Genomic DNA, 17,529 nt, shown 5'->3' with positions numbered 1-17,529 from the left:
CTGAAGGATTAAAAAAACTTGAAAAGCGATTGACCAAGTGTATAGAGCTCCAAGGAGATTATGTTGAAAAATAAAAAAAAAAATTACCCAAAAAAAATTGTTATTATACTTCATTCTAAGGACTTATTGAACTACCCTCGTATGTATTGGATACAGGTGAGGGAATACCAAGACATCAGGGAAGTAGATAATTGAAAATTTTTGTTAACAAGTCATTCTTTGCAGTTACATATTCATCTGCTTTGTTAAAAATTCGTTTTTTATCGGTGAAAATTCATCTATTTTGGAAGAATTTTTTTTTCTTTCGTTAAAACCCATTAATGTTTGGCTTAAGATTAATTTGTTTCAGGTGTAAATTTATCTATTCTAAGTGAAAATTTTATTATTTTGTTGAAAATTCCCTGCCCAGCTCTCCTTTTCCCTTGTTAAGTCAATACGTTTATACTCGACCGTGTGATAAACCCAGATAAACGCTCGGACTGTCCGGATTTTTAGAATCGCAATTCTATTTTTGGTGGAAAGTTCATAAATTTTAATTCGCAGTTATGAACATAAAAAGAAAACGATTTCTGATCATTTATATCTTCTTTATAGGCCGATAAGTATAGCGAAAACCTGAAAACAATAAAAATTACGATATTGCGAGTTTTGTAACGATAATTTTTTTAGAGAGGGAATAAAAATTCCTTTGTTTCTTATTTGTTCATTTATTAGAACCAAATATAGTTCGAAGTGATTAAACTTTTATCCGAAGATCGATAATGCATTCTATTTTGCCTAATCTTCCATGAAACATACAAATATTCTAGTTGAATAAGAATTTATTGCAACAGATAAGAATACACATGAAGAAAATTGATAATCAAATCATTTTTATTGACTTAGAGTAGCATAAAAGTATCCGAGAGTGATGTCAATTTAGTAAGTTTTCCAATAAAATTAACTTTCGGTATCTACATTAAGTGCGAATTTCTATGCATAAAGTCAACAAACGAAAAATAGCTTAGAGCTTAGATCTAAAATTAAAAGTTCCCAAAAACATAAAATTTGTAGATTACTAATTAATGAACATATCAGCATCAATGTTTTCCTCGAGCTTGTAAGCAGCCTGAAATCAATATATAATTTTTTGCAATTTCCCTTCAAAATCTATTATATTATTTAAATTCCAAACAGAAATAACATTCTTAACATACGTTTGCAGCTTTTTTTCCATCCAATATATTCATTGTTTTTTTTTCATTCTCAGCGGTCAGCCAATCCTGAAGCGGTTTGAAATAATCCAAGATGCCAGATATGCTCATTTTCCGTTGACCTGTCAATACCTCCATTGCATCTGGCCATGGTTTAGAGGCGCCCATTTTCATCATTGATCTAAAATTCAAAATTTTTCGTATAGTGCTTTCCTTTTTATGTCAAAAAAAAAACTTTTGCATACATATTCATAATTTATGCACACTTAAGAAGATTTCCAGCCTCCTTACTACCAGTTATGTCACATTTATAAAGAGGTTTACTTTCTGGATTTTCGGGATCATATTCTCCAGCTGCTGTACACAAGGATTCGAGGAATTGAAACTGAGTGAAATTACCAATAAAGTAAGTCAGGAGTAATAAAAATGAATAAATATTATACATATTTAACATTTACAGTTATACTGATACTTAGTAGTTTTACCCCTAAAAATATCATATCGCCATACATCAATTATGTATGCGTAAGGGAGTAAAATTACTTTCTCCAGACATGTAAAATACAAATGGTTTAAAGAAGCTTCCTCATCAGGAATATAGTTTTTCAGAAAGTTTATTTTCTGCATGCAAATGTTCAGGTGTTGAAAAACTCATATATGCCACATTTGCAACTCCTTCTCTAAATCCTGGATTTGAAAAATGTCTAGAGACATCAGGCTGGTCTTTGTTTGCCAGATAATACTCAATTTAGCCCATTTCATTATGTAGCACCTCAAGGGAAGCTTCATTGACTTCAGCGCACACTTTCAATCTAAAATCTTCACGATTACTAAAATCCAGACCCATGGGCTGACAATCGACTTCTCAATCAGTTGGTTTTACCAAAAGGGATTTATTGCAGAAGGTTTCAGGCATCGCACTCAAGTTCATCGACGCGAAAAAGGACTCTGCTAATTTGCACATCTTTAACGCATCATATCCTTAAAAAGATCATAAAATAAAAATAGGACAAGAAGTTTCACCAGTGTTGCCAGATTCCCACCAAACAAAGTCGCGAATAGAGGAAGTATGAGTAGTCCAAAAAGCACAGAAGTATCATAACCCTAAATATCGGATACAAAATTTAAATGAGGCGGCCTATTTCGCGGTTTTCATACTAACAAATTTATAAGTATAATTTAAAGTTGCTAAAGGGCGAAATAGGTGAAATGAAAAAGATTCATAAATAACATTTCCGTAAAAAATTTATAAATAAAAAAATACAAATGTATTCATCACAAAATTTAACACTCTCAGAAAGTCATCAAAATAATTTGAGTGTGTTCATCGTCGAATAAAGTAATGATTAATATATAATAATATATTAATTAATATTAGAATAAATAAAATAGGATAAATAGATGTAAAGAGATGCTATGATAAATTGTTATGGGACGTATATACTTTTGAGTTCATGATCTTTTTCCTAGCGTTCCGAACACTTTTTTAGACATTCACCCCACTTTCCTATATCTGCTTAGAAAAATGTATTCTACCAATCTATTCACTAGAAAAATAATTAGTGACGAAAGTAGCTATAGCCGAAAAGTAGCCAATTGGCGATTAATAGCCCAATCTAGCAACCTTGAATGTTCACAGGAAGGTTTCCTGTGATTTACCGTTCACTCAATATTATTTCAAGTGATAAAAATTTAAAAATTCTTATTTAAATTTTTCTCAAAAAGATCTTCTCACTTCGCTCCACTGGGAATCGAAACACAGAACTTCCGATTGCCGGCCGGTTTCTTTTCCCATTAAGCTATTAGAGAGATCGAAAGGAAAATCCTTTTATAGAGATATAAGCTATCTCAAGCCAGTTGTTACATTTATGATACGAGTAATTTAGAGGAATTGATATGGTTCGATTCCCAGTGGAGCGAAGTGAGAAAATATTTTTTTCAGAAAGATTAGTCGTACCATAAATGTAATGCCTGGCTTGAGATAGCGCATGTTTCTGCAAAATGATTTTTCTTTCGATCTCTGTAAGAGCTTAATTTGAAAAGCACCCGACCAGCAATCGGAAGTTCTTTGGTTCGATTCCCAGTGAAGCGGAGTGTGAAGATCTTTTTTTTTTAAACTTTTTAATTTATTTTCCATCTAGTCAGAAATGACATCAAGTATTTTCTGCTTTTTGAAGAGTTTACTTGATCGATAGTTTTGAATTCTATTTTCGCAGATTGTGGAAGGATATCTACTCTGATCGACGGAAATGACCTCTGGTGATAATACAGATTCATTCAAAAATTTTTAAAATTAAATTTTTTACCTAAAAAAATGTTCAAGTTTAGTACTGAGTACTTAACCACAAAGTCAAATGAAACAATTTTATCAGACCTTTTCCGAACTCAGGAATATTTTATATTGTCTAAAAAAAGCTTGACTTTTTCGCTCAAATATCTTCAAGTTAGACAAATGGACATATTATTTATTTACAAAAATTAGCGTTCAGAATCAGACTCGGATTCACTAATCAGCCCAATGAGTCTAGCGTACTGATTCCAAAAACCCATCTACTCAATTTTTTAAAGTTATCAAAATATTTTTTCTATTTCCGAAGATTTAAAAGGATATTGAGAGATTTAAAGTATTGCAAGGATTTTAATAGCTTTCAAGCGATTTCATAGAATTTTCAAGTATTCCCATTATTTTGAAGAAAGTTCAAAGCTGTTAAACTTTTTGAAGAATTTTAAAATATTTTAAAGAGAGATAAAAGGCAGAATTTGATTGATTTTACTGATTTCTAGAAACAACAGAGAATGTTAAAAATTTTAAAGAATTTTAATGGGGCAATTTTAAACGATTTTTAACGAATATCTATAGACAGAAAAAAGTCGAAAGATTTTGTGATATTTACATGGATGGCGAAGAATTCCACATGACATAAGAAATTTTAAAGGCTTGAAGATTATTTCAAATATTTCGCTTCATGTGCAGTTTAAAGATTTTCCTTGAATTTCAAAATATTTGAAAGGATTTAATAGGATTTATAAGATTTTAGAATATTGAAAAATATTCCAAGGGATTTCAGAAGGTTTACTAATATTACGAAGGATTTTAAGGATATTTTATAAAATCTGTATAGAACATCAAATATTTTAAGGGATTTAAAAAAGTTTTCAAATATTTTCAGTAGATTTCAAGAAGTTAAATGGATTTTGAGTTATTTGAGAGTATTTTAAATATTTTACAGTATTTTGAAGGATTCCCAGCTATTTCCAAGCGCTGAAAAAAATTTTGAAGTATTTAAAAATATTTCAAAGCATTACAAATATTTCAGGGGTTTTCCGAGGATTCCAAGCAATTTTTAAGAGATTAAAAAAATTTGGTGAAATTTCCGAAGGATTTTTACAGGATATTAAGGAATTTCATAAAATTACTAAAGACTTTAATGATTTTAAGAGATTTTTAAGGCTTTGAAGGCATTTCAAACCAAATTTTAGGATTTCAGATAATATAATCAGATTTCATGAAATTTCTCGGGTTCTTGCAGGAATTTTATTATATTTTAACGGATCGTAAAGATTTGAAGTAATTTCATAATATTTTAAGGGATATAAAAATAAATTTATAAGATTTAAGAAATTTAAACAGGATTTCAAGATTAAAAGGGTTTCTAATTCTCCTTAATTTTTAAGGCTACATTATTTCTACAGAACTCACGGAATGTTTTTATACATAGTAAAATTTGAAGATTTTCAAAACTAATTAATTTTAAATTAATTAATTAATTAATTAATTTAATGATCGTCATAATTTTAAAAATCATTTGAAAAACATTAAAAGGTGTAAAGTAAGGTAGACAATAAATGTTTGGCTAATTTTTTTCCTGATAAAGAGTAACGATCCTCACCCGACATTTCGTTCCAAATTAAAAAAAAGAAAATCCAGTTTTTTTAATTTTGATTTTAACAGGTGCTGGTTTTGACTTGAAATTTCCCATGTAAAAACATTAAGGAAAGGTTTCTTCTTTGAGTTTTTGGAATAATTTTGTAGGGTTTAGGAAAATGTGACGTGAAAGTATAGAGGACTGATGAAAATTATATGAAGAAGAATTTCATATATCAGGCATATGGGTTTGACACCCCTAACACATCCCCATGAGTCATTTAAAACTACATTTAAAACCAATAATGTAAATTCTTCATGGCGTCGACATTTTGACCACTCTATTCTCGTCTCTTTTTACTAAAAATTATTTACATTGGTCTAGTGGAATAATACTTTTCAATATCTTATTGACAATAATAAACTGCCAGTTTGTCAAATTTGTTTATAAAAAACCTTTTTTAAATAAATGATATTTGCTTACATCATTAAAAATTAATTAACCAATATTGATAAACGTTCATTTAAACCAGCAGTTATAATTTTTATTTGAAAAAAATTGAAACAAACGGTATTTGCTTAAACAATAAGAAATTAATTAACCAATCTTAGTAAACATTCCACTGAAGAAATAGTAATAATTTTAACTAAAAAAACTTGTATAGCAAAATTTACTTTAAAAAATTAGAATTGTTTAACTACTTGGAAATTAATGAAATAATGTTAATAAATATTCTACTAGACCATTAGTAATAATTTTTGGATAAAAGGCGAATTTTCTCAAAAAACATACGTAAACAAAATTTATTTGTTTGAATAATTGAAAATTAATAAGCCAATGTTGATAAATATTTTACCAGACCAATATAAATAATTTCAAATAAAAAAAGACGAGAATACAGTGCTCAAAAGGTCTATTTCATGAAGAATTGATATTTTTAATTTTAAGGGTAGTTTTTAAAGACTCGTGGGCTTATGTTGTGATTTTCCCCCGTGCGTTTTAAATGGGAAACTTCAAGTCGTAACCGACACGTGTTAAAATAAAAAAATAACAAATTATGGAAATTGTTTTTTCGGCTTTGCAATGAAATGAGGGGATTGCTAACCTCTAAATACCGTATTTGAGTCACGCTAGTGTACAGTGTACACTTATATTAGTTTCATCTGTATCGTAAAAGTAAGTCGTTAGAAATGATTAACTTTCAAATTGTTGATCAGGCTTTATGAAATTAATTATTTTAACCTAAAGTTCAAAAGTAAACGCTTGAAAATAAATTATAAAGCATTTTTATGAAAAAAGAACAATTTATATTTCTTCAAGTCACGAAACAAAAAACTCGCAAAAAGCGAACGGAAACATAGGAGCTTTCACATTGACAAATTGAATGAATGGATTTTTGAAGATTATTTCATATAATCTTTTGAAATCTTTCGAATATTAATACTTTTAATAATAATTTTTCTCCATTTACCATTTTTTACCGACTGGCGAACCCATCAACTTGAGTCCTGAACCAGTAGCTGTTATTCTGAAAAAATCCGGGAAGAGCCAAGTCTACCAAATATTTTAAGTTATATTCCTTCAAAGCCACCGTGTATTTTGAATCAGTATCTTACTGCTCTAATCAACTCCGCTATATATATATAATTAAAAATTTGTCATAAGGACAACCGCAGGATTTCGCCGGGAGCGGGTGCTAATCTGAAAAGTTGCACCCGCTTCCAGCGAAATCGCGGTAAAATTTCAGCCATAACCACGTCTCACAACCGTGAGATAGGTGGTTACAGTCTGTAAAGGAATCAATACGACGATCCAGCAAAAGCCTCGTGCACCCTAAGAACACGGAGTGACCCCAGGACAACCGCCTTCTGCATTTTTCCCGCAAGTGTTCTAGCATATTGTTGACACGTAGGGATACTTTTTAGGCTATTAGCAAGTGAAAGCTTGGCACTTTCAAGAGCGCCGATGATAAGGACGATCAGTTTAACAGAATATTCCGGGTGCAATCGTTGCAACTCCCTTATAAGGTCTCGATACCTCTCTTTATTTTCATTCTCCTTGGCTATGATATTTTTGTCAGCTGGTGCCGAAAATTCGATAACGAACATGGTTCGCTTCTCGAAGTCAAGAAGAACCATGTCAGGCCTCGAGTGAGCAACAGAAACAATTGTCGAGAATATAAAGTTCCAGAAAGTTACAACGTGTTTTTGCGAAACTTTTCCCTGATACCATTTTTTCTAAGACTATCAATTATTTTTTCGTGATTCGCAATGATTAGCTAATTTCAAACCATATCTTTTGCATAAAGTATCAGATATAATGACGTGCGCTTACAATAAGTTAAGAATAGCTAAAGATTGCCAATTATTTAACAAATTTTTATAATCAAATGCACATTTTGACTATTTTTTGATGAAAGTGCTTGATTTTTTTTGCGGAATCAACTCAAAATCTTTTGCCAAAGACTCCTTACTATCATATTTTTGATACTGACCAAAAAATGTTAATTGTTTATACAATTTATATTAAAAAATTCACATTTCAACCATTTTTTCATGCAAAGGATTGATTTTTTTTACAGAATCAACTAGAAATGTCTTACCAAATACAACTTGCTTTTATATTTTTCATAGTGACCAAAAAGTGTTAATTATTGCAACAATTTTTATAAAGAAATGCACATTTTAACGATTTTTTTGTTAATAACCTTGATTTTTTAACGGAATTAATTCAAAATGTCTTGAAAAATACTCCTTGCTATCATAGTTTTATTATTGGCAGAAACTAATAATTATTTAAACAATTTTTATAAACAAATGCACATTTTGACCATTTTTTCATGAAGAGGTAATTTTGGTTTTTTTGGAATCCATGCGAAATGTCTTACAATAGACTCTTTCCTGTCATATTTTCAATAGTGAAAGAAACTGGTAATTATTTAAACAATTTTTATGAACACATGCACATTTTAACCATTTTTTTTCATAAATAGGCTTTATTTTTCGCGGAATCTTTTCGAAATGTCTTGCAAAAGAATCCATGCTCTTATATTTTTTATAGTGACTGTTTATAGTGCTGTCATATTTTTTCTTGTTTGCTTCATTTTTTTGAGTTTTTTTCAAAGAAAACATACATAGATAGACTGCGTGTCTCTACGGAGATATTGAGAAAAACCTTTGAAGTATTTCCTAACACGGATTCAGAATAGAAGATTAGAACTTATGTCACATCATTTTGAATAATGATCGACAATCAAAATTTAACAAAGTAGATATAATTTCATTCTTACTCACTGAAACACGAAAGCCTATCCAAAAAACGACCCTTTTCAGGGCCACTTGAGTCAAAAATCAAACCAGTTCACGAAAAAGTGGTTCAAATGTGCATTTGTTTATCAAAATTGTTTAAATAATTATCGGTTCCTGTCACTACTAAAAGTATGATAGCAAAGGGTCCTTTGTAGGGTCCTAATTCAGAAAAATATCAAGCTTATTATTGAAAAAACGGTCAAAATGTGCATTTGTTTATAAAAATTGTTTGAATAATCAGCACTTTTTCTTCACTATGTAAAATATAACAGCAAGGCTTCTTGTGTAAGTCATTTCAAGTTGACTCTGCAAAAAACATCAATCCTATTCATACAAAAATGGTTCAAATGTGCATTTTTTTATCAAAATTGTTTAAGCAATTCATAGTTTTTAGTCATCATGAAAAATCTGATAGCGATGAGTCTTTGGCAAAACATTTTAAGTTGATTTCACAAAAAAATCAAGCCTTTTCGTAAAAAAATGGTAAAAGTTTTCATATGTTTATAAAAATTGTTTAACTAATTTGCAAGCATTAGCTATCCTCAACCTGTTGTAACAGCACATTATTATCTATGATGCTTCATGCAAATATATGGGTTAGAATTAGCTAATCATTGCGAATCATGAAAAAATGACTTGTGTTAATTAATTTGTTTATAAAATTATTAACAATTTTTTGGTACTCTTACCCACTGAAAATTATTTTTAGTTAATAATTAAATTGATGTAAGACCTTTTTTAATGAATTTGAAAGTCTGAGAAGAAATGGTATGACGGGAAATTTTAGCAACAAAAAGTTATAACTTTGCTGTTAAATATCGATATTGTGTTGAGTCGAAATAAAATATCCGCAAATTCTCGTTATACCTGGAGAACTGACGGTCATTTCGAAAAAAAAAAACCAATCAATATCCGTTAAGAACTGCACTGATGGTCGATTTTTGTCTAAAAAGTTGCTTTCTTCCCACTATGGGACGTATCGAATTGCTTGTAACGAGTGAGCCTTTCATTGTTATGAGATACAGGTCAGTTACAAAAAGTCAAATTATGAAAGCATGGATTGATTAAATTTTAATTAGCAGAATTAGTTCACTCATATAATTTGAAGAAAGTGAAAAAGAGATTCATGAAAATCGGTTAATACTTGTTGTAATCATATAAATGTTAAAGTGCATGAGAAAGTATAGCCAGATACGCCCTAGCACGGAAGGAAACTTATTTTTTTCGTTTAGCAGTCTACAGCCTTCAATTTTCTCCGATTTGCAATTTACTTATTTCATTTATTTATTTATTATATGTTTACTGAAATGATAAGAAAATCGAGATTTTTCACAAAATCATTATTAAATCTATAACAGTGATTGGCATATAATGAAAATCTTAAATCAACGAAACACTACTCTAACAATGCAAATTATTTTATTGTTGTACGTTTTAATAGTATACACATGTTACATTGAGAAATAGCCAAACAGTGTAATTTAAGTTAAAACAATTGTGTTATACCATGACAATGCTTAACATTATTGTAAGCGTGATTTTCAGTCACAACTATTATAAATCAACAACAATCGTAATTGTTATAAACAATTTTTGAAAAAATTTGGAATTTTTGGTTTTTCTTTATTATCTGAATTGTTGTACATATTCCGAAAGCTAATGTATGCTTAATTATATTTTTTAAAGTGCAACAATTGTTCATTATGCAAACTAATGAAATAAGTAAATATAAAACTTTGGCCTAGATTATTTAATTAATAATTATTTATTTGAGTAATAATTTTTGAAGCAATTCTTTTGGAAAATTTTGGAATCTGTAATTTTCCAATTTAGGATTTTCCTTCATCATTAGAATTGATTTAAATATTCTTGAAAAGAACCTAGGTTTGATTATATTTGTGAAAATACAACAATTGCCCGTGTAGAAATAGCCCGGTTTGACACGACCAGAAAAAGGTTTCTGGCCAGAATCTGACCGGGTCAAACCGGGATACTATTTTTTTAATTGCCCGGCCGGGATCTAACCGAGTTCCCACCGGGACCAAGTCTGGCCAAAAATGGTGCATAATAGAAGTATCATAACCTTAAAAACATCTTAAGAAATATGAACAAACGACTGGCGTAAGTGGGTCGTTTGTAAATATCTGACGGGCGAAAGACTAATTTTTTGTGTTTTAGGTGTTTTTTATCAATTATTAAAGAAAAATTAAACTAATTTTAATTATATGGTTTGCCACTTTTGGTTCTGTGGTTCCCAGTGAAACTATACTTATTTTTTTTGTGACACGTTTTTTGCTTATTTTTAATGTATTTATATATTATCTTGAATAAGCACAAAACGTAATAAAAAGAGAAATAACTTTTTCCGAACAAGGTTTTGAATTAAGTTATCATCCTTGCACGTAATAACGATTCGGGGACTTCCGGAGCCTTTAATGCTAAAAACGCAGTAAAACGTCGGTGGACGCCAGGTTATCCGTTAAAAAATTTGTTAAATTTCACAAAATTGTATCCAATTTTCTGGAGCAAGCGGATTATTTATAAAGGTAAGTGAATTATTATGTTAATAAGTAAGCATTATTAATATTCTTCAACGTTAATGTAAAAGCAATTTTCTCAACCGGTTTCATAGGTTAGGATGTAACGTGAAACCCCTGAAATTTATTTTGTCTCTTGTAAAAAAACATATGCAAACTAAGTTATGCTTAAGGTAAATTTGTTATGCAATTTAACTTTAATTTTTTACTTTTCAATTTCTCACAGAAACTTAAGAATCATAACCTATATTTTAGTGCTCACATTGAATCAATGTTTGCAGTTAATATATTTATTATTATGAATGCAGTTCTTAAATTGAAATTTCAACATCTTTTTACAGGTGGAAATAAGTGCTGACAAAGATTCTTATCTCTACCAGTTGGTAGAATATGTTCGCTGTGGTATAAAGGCTCCAAGAAAATGCGATCAAGGAGCCCAGTCATAAACCGGTCGGATTCCGATCGGGTTACCCTATTTGTATCCGGGATCCGATCGGGTAACCCGACCGGGAGCCAACTGGGTACACCCGGCCGGGATCCGACCAGCTCAGCGTGATGAAACCAACCAGAATCCGACCGAGCATCCTGACCAGATTCCGGATACAAACAGGGCAATCCTGCCGGACTCCAGCCCGAACCCGGTCATAATTTCTACACGGGTGTTGATTCTGTAACCAAATTAAATAAGTAAATATAACACTTTGGCTTTTTGGGCTGCAAAATAATTTTTTTTCAATAAAATTTCTTTAAATTTCCATGAGAGAGATTAGTGCCCGCTATTTCCATGTTAAAATAACAATAAATAGTTTTTATTATTTATTTATGTATTTTAGAATATCTCTAAATTTTCATGCAGTTAAAAAACCATTCATTGAAACATTGTGCCAAATCTATGTATTGGTTACCTAAAGCTAAAAGATACGTAAATCCTACAACTGATACCCTCCTGTCATTCAAAAAAAAACTATTTTTAGAGTGGCAAAAGCCGCTTTTTCTACTGGAAAAAAATTCTAAGACTTTTCATTTATTTTGATTACTTATGAAATAAAAAAATAGGATTACACATGTATAATTTCCCACAATATCTGAAGTATCTAAAATGATTCAGAGGAACAAACTTGAAGAAATCTTATTTTTAAATTTACCGATACACATTTTTTTATAAAAATTGTTCATTGTTAGTTTTTTAATAAAAATCGCTAATGCGAATCTTTTTTACAACTTGAAGCGGTTTCAACTAAAAAAATTCTTTTTCAGACCAAATTGCAATAGCTAATATATGTACTAGATCAACACATGCTGAACTTTAACAAATATAATTGAACCTATGCCATTTTCAAGAATATCTGCATCAATTTAGTTAATGAAGGAAAATCCTTAATTGAAAAACCATAAATTCTAATTTAAATTTCTTAAATTTTGTTTATAATAATTATAATTGTTAATGTTCCATAGAAATTTATACTGACGATCACCCTAATCATTTGCCATGATAACAGAAAAATTAATTACCTAACATTATTCCTCTCGTACACAAAAAAAATTATTTTCAAGATTATTTTTCATACAAACAGATTGTTTGTAAAATCACCAAAAAAATTAAATTAAATTAAAAATCTTTGAAATAAATATATGTCATTAAAATATAATCTTTTGATTTCAATGACTTCTCCTAACTTTCGAAAAAAATATTTAAAAATTGGTGAAAAAATTTTTCTCTACTACATTAAAATTCTTTTTTTTTACAAATTCCACTTCATTACAATAAAATAGTGTTTTAAGAATACATGGTTCAACAACATTTATTAATAAAATTAAATCATTTTATAATCTTGCAACTGAGATATTAACGAAAGAATAATATTTAAAATTGTAAAATTTCGTACCTACAAGATATTATGTACTTTTCACAGATTTAATAAAACTCACTGATAAGGGCCACCAATGTGCGCCGAAATGTTTAAAACAACTTAATTGGTTTTAATTTACCTAACCCTAAAACTAACAACTTACATCAACACTTTTTACAAACTTCATTGTATTGGGATTATTATTATTATCAAATTTTGCTACAAAATTTATGTAAAACTTACTCTTGCAACATCATGACAGTTCTCTCTTAAAGTCAAGGAATAATTTGTTTAGGACACTATCTACAATTTTTATAGAATCTTTCCCTACCCTGACATATATGTATGTATGTGCGAATTTTAGTGCAGCCAAACATGAATAAAAAATAATATTTTTATTACGATTTTTAACAGCAAGTCGAAAAGCAAATAAAAATGAATTCAGTGAAAAAGAAAAAACAAACTTATAATGTGCGCACTGGAAGTTTATATAAATTACTCAACAACAAAAAACTAATTTTTGCCGACGTTTCATGAAGATTGTAGTTTATTTCTTCAGGGCTGACCTGAAACTGAGGTATCAGGTTATGTTGTTCTTATGTGTACTCTCTACGATGCCTGTAATTGGCCAGATCGCCCTACCGTAGGGACTGGTCGAGCCTGATTGTCCAATATAGTCTTTATAATTTATATATATTGTTTAAATCACAAGGCCCACCATTTTTATTTCCAACTTTTTCATTATTATTTTTATATTCTCGTAATCTATGATTGAGAAAGTATTAGAATTGTTAGAAATTTAACACCACAGTTTTTCAACGGACCTTAACGTTTTGGGACCCCCTGAATCCGAAAATAAAGTTTTTACTATATCTGTCTATCCGTCCGGCCGTCTTAGTACTCAGCCAAAGAATTTATCCACATGATTTTTTTCAAACGAAAAAATTTTTTCAGAGTTGTAGTATTTGTAAGAGTAAAAAAACTAATATGAACTTTTTGGATTTTATTGAAAAATTGAAATTTCAGATTTTGGTTATGCAAAAAATAATGAAAAATAAAAAATTCCATTGTGTGGTCAAACTATGCAAGATACGAAAAAAAGATGAATAAACGAAAATTGTGATCCCAAAAATGATATATAACTTTGTTAATAATCACATCTTGATAGGACGCGTAGTTTGTGTTTTATTCGTGAAAAATAACATTGAAAAAAATACATTTTGGAGAAACAACACTAGTTGCGAAAAAAAATGATCAAACAAAAATTTTTTGCCCGAAATAGAGCTACAAATTTGTTGAGAATCACTTTTTGATCGCAAGTTTGAGTGAGTCTAGGGCAGTATTTTTATGCGTCTTGATATTCTGAATTGTCAACTTAATTAAGTATGGTCAAAGATTAAGTTTCTCAAAGCTCTGTAGGCTTTGAGGTACACATTCTCATCGTCAAAAACACGCTGCGTGCTCGATTTTCTACAGACATTTGTAAACAGGTTTTGTTGAATCTTTTTTTTTCTCGTAACTTTCGTCGTTTTCACACATTTTTTTATTTATTTTTTACTTTAGTTCTATTTCTCATGAATAAAACAGAAAGTACTCGTCCTATCAAGAGGTTATTTTTAACCAAATTGTAGATCATTTTTGGGATAACAATTTTGGTTAATTCATCTTTTTTCGTATCGTGCACAGTTTGACCACAAAATGGAATTTTTTATTTTTCATTATTTTTGGTGAAATCAAAATTTGAATTTTAGATTTTACAAGAAAATCCAAAAATTGTTTATTATAATCTTTTAAGGCTTTCAAAAAGAAATTTTTTTCTTCATTGAATTTTTTCATATCGTGCGTCCTTTTCAATACTATAAATATCCGTACATAGTCTTTTCAAATTTAGAAAAAAGTGGTCTCAAACATTTTCAAAATGCGCTCACTTTTTCAATTTTTATCAAAAATGGCTTGTTAACGAACTCGTCCGGTCTATTAGGACCTAAAAAGTGTGCCAAAGATGGCTTTGATCCGTTTATTTTTTCGAGAGTTATCGTGTTTACGGACGGACGACCGGACAGACAGACAGACGCCATCGTAAAAACCTGATTTTCGGATTCAGAGGGTCTCGAAACGTAGAGATCTGTTTAAAAACAGTGGTGTCTAATTTCGTAACATTCTAATACTTTCTCAATCATAAACTATGAGAATGTAATAAAAATTAGAAACTTGTGGAAATATTTTAAATGTAATTTTTATGATTTAAACCAAAACCACGCGTCCTTAAAAAAGCGATTAATAGAAAATTTTGTAGATGTGTTTTAGGTGCACAATTTCATTACATAGTTTTTTTTATAACTTTGTCATTTTTCAAAAAATTTCATTTTTCTTATTTTCAAAGTCAGTTTTCACGCATAAAACAAAAATAAGACGTTCTATCAGGAAGTCATTATTAACATATTTATAGATCTCTTTTGGGATAATAATTTTGACTATTTTATCTTTTCTCATATCTTGCACAGTTTCACCACGAAATTGAATTTTGGATTTTTCATTATTTTTTGTGCAATCAAAATTTGAACTTTTAATTTTAAAAAAAAATGCAAAACAAATTTGAGCCCAAACTATTCGACCGAGTTTGAATTTTTTTCATTAAAGCTTATAAAATTTCGAATCAAGTTGTCGAGGCGTATTTTAAAAAACGGCAAATATCGTCATATGTACAAATACCGTCGCGGAAAATACGTAGTTTGAGAGGTGCCGCTGAGATGTTGGAAAGGGGTATGGGTTTGACAAACATTATTGCTGTACCAAGTCAGAGGTGCGCCTTTCCGCCCCCCTTCAGACATTGGAAAAGTGTTATGGATTTAACAAAAATTATTTTTGTACCCAGGCACAGAAGTTCCTTTCCACTCCCACCAGACGTTGGAAAGGAGTATGCGTTTGACCAGCATTATTTCTGTATCCAGTCACAGGTTCGCCTTCGCGCTCCCTCCCATCTGACGTTAGAAAGGGGTGTGGATTTGACCAACATTATTTCTGTAGACAGTCACAGGGGTGCCTTTCCGCCCCCACCAGACGTTGGAAACGGGTATGGGTTTGCATAACATTATTTCTGTAACCTGTCACAGGGTAACTCCCCCTCCCACCGCCTCCTCCGGACGTTGGAAAGGGATATGGGTTTGACCAACATTATTGCTGCATTCAGTCACAGGGGCGCCTTTCCGCTCTTCACCAGACGTTGGAAAGGGGTATGGATTTGAACATCATTATTTCTGTACCCAGTCACAGGATTGCCTTTCTGCCCCCACCAGACGTTGGAAAGGGGTACTGATTAAACCAACATTATTTCTGTACCCAGTCACATGGGTGCCTTTCCATCCCCACCAGACGTTGGAAAGGGGTATGGGTGTGGCCAACATTATTTCTGTACTCAGTCACCGGTTCGCCTTTCCGCCCCTCACCAGACGTGCCGTTACTTACTGTCCGTCGTCGCCACTTAGGACCTGTTGTGGACGGTTAGATGTATCACTAATTTTCTCGAAAACTATCATTCGTGGAAAATAATGCATGCAACCAAAAATTTGTATCTCTATGAGATATACAACTTTTGTTGAAAAATTTTTTCGAAATCCTGCGTGTTGGCTGAGATAAACTCAAAAAACCATAATTCTTATAGCTTTTCTCATGAAAATCGATCTATCATTAATTTTCTCCGAAACTATCAATCCCAGAAAAGAAATGTTTAAAACATAAAATTTGAATCTCAATGAGAGCTCTAACTTTTGTTTCAAATATTTTGCGAATTTTCATATTGACTTAGATAAACGCAAAAAGAAACACTTTTTTATGGGTTCACCATGAAAATTGCCTTTTCGCCAATTTTCACTATCATATTCGTAATCGGCACGTCAAAATACATAAGTTTGCAATTTTTGAAGAAAATAGGAGAATTCAGCTATTCAAAACTGCACCCCAATTCTCTCTTAAAATGCTTTGAATAAGGAGTCCGCTTTTACACACGTGAAATCACTTGGTTTCGCTCCTCCCCAAAGAAGCGAAAACGAGCGTTTTCGCTTCGCTGTCAGGCAAAAAAAATTACACAAATTTTTAAAAAATATGCTTTGACAGCTTTGTTAGAAATCTCATAAGCTTTAATTTAAAAAAATTTTTAATCGGTCAAATAGTTTGGGCTAAAAGTTAATTTGTCCACAGATACCTTATTTAGCCTCACTGTCAGATGGCCGGAGGGACGGACAGACAGATAAACTCCATCGTAAAACCTTGATTTTCCAATTTTAGAGTTCTCAAAACGTGGAGATCCGTTGAAAAACGGTGGTATCAAATTTCAGACGGTGCTAACACTTTCTCAATCATAATTGACGAGAATGTAAAAATATTAAGATTGAGAATCATAAGACCCAAATGTGACAGACTGATATCCGAACATGAGAATAAACTTATTACATAATCTTCAACTCACATTAGCTTTATTGGAACATAAATTTTTTACACGATAAATTAACATTGATGAAAATATCAGCATCGATCGTTTCGTTCACTTTGTAAGCGACCTGAAATAAATATATAATTTTCTTGAATTCATCTTAAAAAACTATTACATTATTCACATTTCACTTAATTTACTCAAGGTATTAAGTATTGATGAAATTATTTCATTCTTATTCTTTTTGTGAATATTTTCATTAAATTTGTAACCTAAATGACTGTTTAAAATGTCTGGATACCGTTTCAACTTAAAAACTTTTAACACATCGTTCAATAAGTCCCGA

General features: G+C 30.7%; 1 protein-coding gene across 1 annotated transcript in view; it reads right to left on the bottom strand.

Moving 5' to 3' along the window:
- Positions 1 to 1,057: 1,057 nt before the first annotated feature.
- LOC117178536 (angiotensin-converting enzyme-like) overlaps positions 1,058 to 17,529 on the bottom strand; it is a 36,398-nt gene continuing 19,926 nt past the window's right edge. Inside the window, exons 8-10 of the mRNA XM_033369964.1 lie at positions 1,460 to 1,550; positions 1,197 to 1,374; positions 1,058 to 1,108 (exon numbers count right to left, since the gene is read on the bottom strand). Of these exons, the coding sequence (XP_033225855.1) occupies positions 1,058 to 1,108; positions 1,197 to 1,374; positions 1,460 to 1,550 (320 nt within the window). The remainder of the gene's footprint in view (positions 1,109 to 1,196; positions 1,375 to 1,459; positions 1,551 to 17,529) is intronic.

This window comes from Belonocnema kinseyi, chromosome 8 (genome assembly GCF_010883055.1).
Source record: "Belonocnema kinseyi isolate 2016_QV_RU_SX_M_011 chromosome 8, B_treatae_v1, whole genome shotgun sequence".
Taxonomy (NCBI): Eukaryota; Metazoa; Arthropoda; class Insecta; order Hymenoptera; family Cynipidae; genus Belonocnema; species Belonocnema kinseyi.
The sequence above is the reverse complement of the archived record's forward strand: the minus strand, read 5'-3'. Positions and strand labels throughout refer to the sequence as shown.